This window comes from Sipha flava, unplaced genomic scaffold (assembly GCF_003268045.1).
Source record: "Sipha flava isolate LNK unplaced genomic scaffold, YSA_version1 74_pilon_pilon, whole genome shotgun sequence".
NCBI classification, from domain to species: Eukaryota; Metazoa; Arthropoda; class Insecta; order Hemiptera; family Aphididae; genus Sipha; species Sipha flava.
In genome coordinates this window covers 302677-312406 of record NW_020273614.1, presented here as the reverse complement: position 1 = coordinate 312406, position 9730 = coordinate 302677, and the positions used below count along the sequence as shown (strand labels likewise).

The following is a 9730-nucleotide window of genomic DNA, read 5'->3' as shown; positions in this document are numbered from 1 at the left end:
TTATTATAATGGTCTACAATATTAGGTATATTATTATATTTCGGGTATAAGTATTAGATCAGGGATGGCAAATAGAATTTTTTCAACGTGCCAATTACATAGGTAATTAAAAAAAAAAAAATTCAGCCGTGTCGAAATTATTTTTACTAACACAGAAAAACATAAATGAAAAAATAATAATTATAAAGTAGAAAGTTATGTAAAAATAGAAATAATGTAAAAAAATATTAAATTATTATTATTGTTTGTTAGAATACAACTTCTAATTTAAGTGAACACACACTTTTAGTAATTTAGTGTCCCACTATACCAATACAGCATATAAATTATATTTTATAATAATAAATATAAAATAACAATACATGGTTGTATATAATATTAATATGTGCAATTGATAATTACATTTATTGTATGTTAATTAAAAATTTATAAATATATATGGACAAATAATAGATTTTCAAGTGCCATCAAAAATCTTATGCTTGCAAACTTTGGCACGCGTGCCACATATTTGCCACCCCTGTATTAGGTTATCTCTATTAGCCCTTCATTAAAAAGAATAACCCTCTGGAGAGATCAAATCGTAGACACAAGCTGGGGAATGGAGCCAGCCGAACAGCTACCACCAGGACATCAGTTAGAATGACAGACATGAAAACCCTCAACAGAATGAGAGTAGGTGTAGGCAGATCAAAAGACAACATGTGTAGGTGGGGTACCTTAACGACTCTGACCAGTGCTCGACTTATGGGGGGACGCAGGGGGACGGAGTACCCCTTCTAATTTTTAGAAATTTTAGCGTCCTCCTACTATTAATACGTTATAATTATAACCAGGGTTGGGATTTTATAGCTTTTGCATATTTCTTATGAGATAAAATAGCAGAGTAGGCTAAAAATGTGTTTCATGATACAGAATACTCAAATAAAAAATTTTATTTTGTTTTTTTTTTGCATATTATGCGTTTTTTAGTTCATAGTGCTTTTTTTGGATTTTTTGAGACTTTTTTGCCTTTTACCTGTATTTTAATCAAAATTGGGTATATTTTATGAAATTGTATTTTGGTAAACGTGTTTTTTGATTTTGTTAATCGAATTTTCAAGATTCAAAATTTTAATTTTAATTTTAAATTAAATTATAAATGTATAGATTAAGTAAATAGACCGATTACACTGATGCAACTCTGTACAATTACAGCGATAATATATAGGTAGGTATAATTTAATACAATTATTTCGTTTTAGTTATTTGGTTCTAATTTTTGTTATCTGCTGATTTTGTTGGTTTTTTTTTCGATTTCTATTAAATCTACTTATAGTAGATTATCAACGAAAGAGTGTAGAATTCGCTTTATACAGTCCACATTCGTCTCGTGTGCTCGTATAAAATTATTAATTAATAAGTTTCCTTTTTTTTTTTTTGTTTTTATTGCATATTTTTAGAGCTTATTTAGCGATTTTTAAGGTAATATTATAGCACATATTTATGCAATTTTAAGTGCTATAAAATCCCAACCCTGATTATAATGCTTAATAAGCTTTGGGGACGCAATTTTTTTTAAGCAAACAGAGTCCCCTTTCTTTAATTTTACCAAATCAAGCACTGACTCTGATACAAAATGCACATGTGGTCAAGAACAGACAATGACACACCTATTAGTATGCCCAAGGAACTCCAACAAGTGATCGGAAGATGACCTAATATAGGCAAATGAAACAGCGGTGGAAATCGTTCGTTTTTGGACTACAGAAGGAATTTAACAAATGTTTACTATTTATGTTTTATTTTATTTATATAATTAATGTTGACTAGTTATAACTTATTAATATTTTTTAACTTTTAATTTTTAACTCTATAATTTATATTTTATAAATGTTAAGTGGCCTGACACGAAAAAAAAAAGTATTGGGCAAGGAATTTATCATCTAGTCGTCGACTATACAGAAGAAAAAAAAGGTATATCATTATAAAATTGAATATTATTTGAAATTATGTTTTCTGTAAAAATAATTATATATTTATATATATGTTATTATATAATTTACTTCGTCTATAGAATATGTTTATCTAACATTTAAAACGTATATACGGTATTACTGTATTTTTTTATTCCTTGTTTCACTTGCCACAAAAAAAATTAACTTGTTCAAAATTATCTAGATAATTTATCTCAGATAACCATTTTATTTAAAAATATGGATAAGAAGATAAATGTTTTTATCTAGATAATGGACAACACTGTCTATAGCCATGAATAAGAATTTCATTCGAGTAAGCCAGCGTATGTAACGCATGTAACTAACGCAGTGGTTCCCAACCTAGAGTACACGTATCCCTAGAGGTACGCGAGATAAAATTATCTATTGGCGTAAAAATGTTGAATTTGTTTATTCGGGAACGTCATTTCAATATTTGTTAGGGTAGGGCATAATAATGACCAGCCCATCGAGTAAAACACTATCCTTCGACCCCCCCCCCCCCCCCCCCCCCCCCCCCCAGTACTCCAACCATCATATACTTTATATGATTTATGGCCCCATTTAAGCCAGAAGCCATTGCCACTTTAAAATCTAGGGTTAGGAAAATGCATACCCTTGCTCCCCCCTAAATTACATCCCTGTTTTTATTTAAAACGATTCGTATCGAAAATATTCAATATATGTTTTTAAAAATGAAAATTTGTGTCACAAATAAAAACATAATCATTAACTTTTCTTATTTATATGGAGTATAGAATGTAGATTATAAAATACTAACTTTATAGTACTATAATAATGTATAATGTATATTTAATAATATAATATAGTAGGTTGCGGTGATGGTCGTACGGTTTTAGCGTAAATTTGGACTACAATATGAATAAGAATATTGCTATCGTGCATTCGTCCATCCCGATAAAACTCGGTAAAATTATTATAAGGGGTACATTTCTTATTATTATAAATACCCCTTAAAAATTGTAGTATACGCAACTTAACATAAACGGTATAAACCGATCTCTTATCAGTGGTAAGGATTCAAGTTTATGAGATTTTTATTGTAGATATCTTATTGACTGTCAACATTTTTCTTTTAAAACCTATGAAGAGTTTAATGTGTTATTAAATAAACGTTAACTTCGTGTTTATTAATGAATCAATTATAATGAATTTAAAACAGTTTCGAAGTAGTTATTGAAGTTGCATAATCAAATTACAATGGATAATATATAGGTTTGTATTTTATGGATGAATTGCTTTTATACTTTATTAAAAATGTAAAAAATAATTTCTTTTAGTAATCTAACATTTTATTTAGTACCTAAATTATAGCGATATAACTGTTGGTAATTTTGTTAAAAATATAACATTAATCACATAAAATTTCATTATTATAATATATACTTGATGAATTCTTATTATTAGTAATTAATATTGTTTTTTTGTATATTTGAATATATTATTTTTACATTTTTTTATTAATCACACCAGTTCGTGTACTCTAATTTTATACAATTATTAGTTTTTTCCAACAATAAATTTAAAAATAGAAAGAAAAAATTCAAATTATAATTTTATTTAAATTTTTATATGTATCTATAATATAAATATATTAAAAATATACCAAAAATATTGTCACTCTCTGAGTAATATTTAATAAATAACTTAATATTTTATTTGAAAGTTTTATTTTTTTTAGCTTCTAGTTATAACTTATTTAAGATAATCTCAAAAATATAAAAATGTATTGCTTAATGTAATTTATCTAAAATTTAAGAAATTTGAATTAATATAAGATATAGGAAAATATGATTAATAATTTTTATCTATTATGAATATTAAATATTTTCTTAATTGTCTAATGTAATTAATAGGACTGATGATCATGTACTTTAAATGACTTTAGCATGGATTTAGCACTAAAAGTTACCAAATATGCAGAATAAAATTTATTTTATCATTAGTAATAATTAAAATAATAATCATTTTTACATTTTATATTTGTTTAATAATATATACCAATTTATAATATTAATGTTACACTGTGATACAATGGTTATTTTAATTTGATCAACCTTGGATCTAAAAGTATTTAAGATAAACTAAATTATATGAGTTTTTAATTTATCATTTATGTACTCCATAATTTAAATTATTTTTAAAGAAGTTCAAAAATGTACTAAAATATGTGCTAAATATATAATTTACTAAATATTTTTGAAATCCCAAAAATGTGTATTTAAAATGTAAAACAATTAAATTTTCAAAATAAAAATAATATTATTTGATTCAGCAGAACAGTGGTTCTCAGTCTGGAACGTGCGCCTCCTCCTAGGGTGGCATTCCAAATTTAAGGGGGGGGGGGGGGGGCGTGAAAATGTTGAAAAAAAACACGAAAAATGAAAATATTGTCTTTTTCTTCGCCGTGTCTTGTCGCACTGTGTTAGTCGCCGCTATGGTCGATTTTTTTTTTAATGTAAATAAGTTAATTTAATATTAAAAGAAACTTCATCGAAGTTGATTAATCCAATAACCAATATTAAAGCAGGGACTGGTACTTTTAAGTTTTTATTGTTCTGGTTCTTAATTATTTTATTAAAATTCTAGGTTCAGGTTCCGGTTATTGAGAAATGCAAAATAAGGGTTTAGGTTCGAGTTCCGGTATTATAGGGTTCTAAAATTTTTTTAAATTTATTTTCTAGTAATTTTGATACATACTTAAAAATTATATACAGTAGACGCCGCTTATAAGACTCACTTTGGGACCAGCCCAAAGTGAGTCTTATAACCGAATGAATCTTATAGGCGAAGCGGGAAAAAAAAAAATTACGTATTTATAAATTTTATTTTACTACATATTTTGCTTTAATTTTAATACTTTAACACATATTACATATTACATACTTATTATCGAATAAATTTATTAATCCTGACAAAAAAAAAAAAAAAAAACTAAAATTATAATAGGTAAATGTTAAGTATAAAAATACATATTATAAAAATTATACATTAATAAAATATACCGTTAACTGCAATGTAACTGCGTAAGTACCCACAATTACGATAACTGCACCCATCCAGATAATCAGATACCTCACTATATAATAACGATAATCGTTGCGATTAATGTGAACTTTAATCTGCGATAAAAATTATTATGCGTTATAAGGTACCAACAAAAACTAGAAATAATCAACAGGAATATTATTTAATTTTTCAATATCAATTTATTTCTAAATTATAATCAAAAAAGTTTATTTTCTACTATTTATTTTACGAAATTTGAGTTTTATAACCGGTTTTTTTTTTTTATTGTCTTTAGATACGTCTGGACTATTCCAGACGATTTTGAGTCCCTTAAGGGACTGAACCTTATATCCGTGAGTCTTATAAGCAGCGTCTACTGTATATGTTACTGGTATTATACTATGCAATATGGCATAATATACTTGTATGAAAATAAATCTCTCAAATTTGTAACTATAATAATAAATAATAATTATTTATTTTGCCAAAAACAGAGTTTGTATATGTCAAAGAACAGTAATATGTATAAATTAAATTAAATTTTAACTATACATAATACGATATGTTGCCCAATTCACCACTGAGATAACCTTCGTATTGGTGAAATTGGAGTATTAACCTGTTTAACCTTTAGTCGTCCGTCTATCAGCTCATAATATTAAAAATTAAGATTATAAATAAAATTTTTAAAAAACTTAAAAAATCTAAATCTAAATCTTAAAAATTGATTTACGCTTTGAAATCTTAAGAATAAAAACATAATTAATAATGTTTGTTATCCGATATTTTTCATTTTATAATGATGGTTCTGGTTCTCTATTTTAAGTGTTCTTGTGTTCGGTTCCAGCCCTTGTGTTAAAGTATAGTTTACTTATAAATATTATGCATATATATCAATCTTATAGTAGTGAGGAGGTGGGGCGTGAACTCATAAAATAGTTTTAAAAGGGACGCGGACCTCAAAAGGTTGAGAACCCATGCAGTAGAACATGAATCAAATTTGTAACCAGGTCCACATTAAATTGGATCAATAGAAAAATATGCAATTTAGAGATGGGCAAATGGGTAATTTGAATGATTCGGTTCATTTGGATCGAGTCATTCGTAATACCCATTCATATGATTCGTTTATTTTTTTTCATTGAAAGATGAACGAACTAAAACATAATTATTATTGCATAAATCTGAATAAAACAAAGACCCATAAGATTAATCATTTTCATTTATTCCGTAAAATATTGTGTACTCTAATGAACTGAATTAATTTTATTTTGATATTAGAGTTATTGAATAATTAAGACATAACCGTATTACAATTTATAGACATTTTTTGGAATGTTAACTAGTCTTTAACAACTGTCCACATGTAACCTTACTTAACCTAACCAAAATAAAACTGAACAAATGAAGGACTTTTTTATTCACAATCTGGATTTCTGGTCGATTCATTTACATGAAATCAAGAGAATGAACGAATTGAACGACTTTATATTTTTATCATCATGATAGATTCGTTCACAAGTGCAATAAGATTTGTTCGTTCATAAACATCTTTAATGTAATTTCATAAACATCCAGTTTTTATTAATAATAATAAAAAATGAATTAAAATACTCTCTAGAAATTTAAATATTAGTAAATATTATAATATTTAACAAATGCATTTAGTTGAGGTATCATTACTAAATAGTGTATATTAGTTGTACATAATCATTATTTAATACATACATATCTTGTATAAACCCAGATTTGGTTATCATTAAATGTGTTATATTATAATATGCTATAATATATTGCTATAATATAATATAGTAATTTATTCATTAACTGAAATTTTATAAGTTTTTTTTTATTTAATATTATCATGTTTATGTGCACCAAAATTGTACTTATATATTATTGAATCATATTAGTATTAACATATATACTGAAGTACTGAAATTTGTATCTAAATACTACCAGCAATTATCAATATAGTTCAAGTAGTAAGCAATATTATAATTAAGTAATTAAGATAACATACTGAATCTAACAGTAGATCACATGTTGTAATGCTATCAAAAAATATATTAATAATTTTCTGTTTGTTGATATAACAGTAATTTTTCTTTGCAGATATGTATTTTTTATGAAGTTACAGTCAAATACTTAATCAAAAATGGAATATTTGTTGTCAAAGTTTCTTAAAAAAGAACCAAAAAAAGAAGTTACTCTTGAAGATCTACAAGCTGTTCTTTTACGTACTCAATCTCCAATTAAAAAGTTCAATACCACAAAAGGTGATTATAATGAAGTTTACCCAAAGATATATGTTGGAGATTGGTAAGTTTAAATATTGATTCAGTGCATTTTAAAAACTTATTTTTAAATAGATTTTTTTCTTTTTGTAGGAACACTGCAAAAAATCTTAATTTATTGTTATCATTGGGTATCACACATGTAGTAAATGCTGCTCAAGGTGTTGGTTTTGGCATGGTTGATACAAATGAACACTTTTACCATCCAGTTAATATTCGATACATGGGCTTAGCTGTATGTGATGATTCCAATGTTGCGATAAATGAATATTTTGAAAGTGTATCAAATTTTATAGATGATGCATTGTTACAAAAAGGTCAGTTAAGTTTTTTCACTAAAATAATGTTAGTTAATGTGTGATAGAATTTTTAATAAATTATTATTGTGCTTTATATTTATAGGTACCGTTTTAATTCATTGTATAATGGGCATTTCAAGATCAGCAACAATTGCAATTGCATATTTAATGATTAAAAAAAAATTTAGGGCTAAAGAAGCTCTAGAAAAAGTTAAAAAAGCAAGAGATATACGACCCAATGATGGATTTCTTAAACAACTTGCTCAACTTGATAATGACAGATTACAAAATACATTTGATCATTAAAATTGGTGCTAAAACATAAAATTAAGGAAAAAATATTATGCGTATCTAATTATTTTGATATTAACTATTTGGACTAATATTTTCTAGAGATGTCCGTATCTTCACTTCATATATCTGTGTAAGATAAATCTTTTATTTATAAAATATTCTGTAATTACTGTTATAATTTAATATATATTATTTTATTTACCATTAAAATAGCAAATGATGTTCCAATAATTGAACCAGCTAATACATCAGTGTAATGATGCATATTATCAGTAATTCTAGTTAATGCTGTATACCATGCTGGTATAAATGTTGAAAATTGAATGATAACCCATGCTACACTTTTCTTATAATCGTGTAGGTGCAACTTTGAAACATAAGTAAATAATATATTTTTATTTTATTAATATTTGATTATTTTATTATTATAATTTATATGCCCAAAATGTATACTTACAATTGTGTATACCGTTGAATAAAATGCTAAACATGCATGACCTGATGGAAATGATGCTCTGAAATGATGAAATTTTAATATAAAATATTACTATATTATATTAAATACTATAAATTTAATTTTTAAATATTGTTTAGTTATTTATTTATTAAACTGTTACACTGTTATAGTAAATACCTTGAATCATTAGCTATGGATATTTCTGGATTCATGCACATGTAATCGGTAATATATTCATCTTGTGATATACAATCAATATTTGGTTTACACGCATGAATAAAATGAGGCCTTAAACGTCCAACATAACATTTTCCTAAATTGACTGTTATTTGGGCTAATCCAGAACCCAACCAAAAATAAATTATATTTACATATAAGTTTTTTATATTTTTGCTCCTAGTTGTGTAATATTTCAAGCATATCTAAAATTAAAATTTTAAAGTTACTAACTGTTTAATTTATAATTTAAAGTCTAAAGTTTTTATAAATATTTAGATGGTGAATTATTCCAAAAAATTAACTAAAACTGAAAATGAAACCCGTGTCAAAATATAATATATGGTATATAAATAAAATAAACTTTTATTATTTACTTATTTTATGTGGTAAAAAAAAAAAATATTTTGTATTCTTAGAATAGTTAAAATATGATTAGTCAAATTAATTTATAAAATTATTATCCTTGGATGAAAAATAAAAGTTTAAAAATTAAACATATATTTAAAAATTCAATAATTTCAATAAAAAAAAAAAATACTCTGTTCAAAATCAAATTAATCATTAAAAACTTTTAAATGTAATATTTTTTTTAAATTAAATAAAAATTATATTTTTAATACAATATTGCTATAATTAATAATAAAATATTTACCAAAACATTAGGTAGAAGAAGATAAAACAGACATAAGAAACTTTTGCCTACTGTTGATGGCTTGTATGGATATTTTATTGTATTGTCATCACAAAAAAAACCTTGAGGAATTGGTTCTATAAATGATGTTACCATGACCAATAGACCAACTATTATCAAAAATGAACAATCAAATTATTAGGTGGTTTGTTTATTTGAATTAAAAATTAAAACTTGTAATTTGATCTTACTAAACAAAACTGATACTGTTTCCAAAACTATATCTTTGTATAAATCCATTATGTAGTTGTGTATATAAATATATCTACAAACATTTATTTATTATTTCTCTAAAATGATACTTATTGTTAAATACCGACCGAAAAACAAACTGCTGAATAATTACAGAACCCTTTGTATTATATGTTATTAACATGGCCCCATTATTTTTTATTAAATTTAATTGAAATATTTATCCCTTCTTTTTCTGTTGGTATTTATGAAATGTGTCAATTGAAAGATTATGA

General features: G+C 25.2%; 2 protein-coding genes across 2 annotated transcripts; one reads left to right on the top strand and one right to left on the bottom strand.

Moving 5' to 3' along the window:
* The first annotated feature begins 3060 nt into the window (after positions 1 to 3060).
* On the top strand, positions 3061 to 8294 carry LOC112692576 (dual specificity protein phosphatase 3). Its single transcript, XM_025567294.1, has 5 exons — positions 3061 to 3212; positions 7122 to 7328; positions 7397 to 7620; positions 7706 to 8026; positions 8110 to 8294. The coding sequence occupies exons 2-4, from the start codon at positions 7165 to 7167 to the stop codon at positions 7906 to 7908; spliced, it is 591 nt and encodes a 196-aa protein (XP_025423079.1). The 5' UTR covers positions 3061 to 3212; positions 7122 to 7164; the 3' UTR covers positions 7909 to 8026; positions 8110 to 8294.
* On the bottom strand, positions 7932 to 9638 carry LOC112692575 (phospholipid phosphatase 3-like). Its single transcript, XM_025567293.1, has 6 exons — positions 9455 to 9638; positions 9225 to 9373; positions 8531 to 8775; positions 8354 to 8411; positions 8099 to 8263; positions 7932 to 8022 (listed from the first exon to the last, which is right to left on the bottom strand). Exons 1-6 carry the CDS (start codon positions 9501 to 9503, stop codon positions 7969 to 7971), a joined length of 720 nt encoding a protein of 239 aa, XP_025423078.1. The 5' UTR covers positions 9504 to 9638; the 3' UTR covers positions 7932 to 7968.
* Between the last annotated feature and the right edge of the window lie 92 nt (positions 9639 to 9730).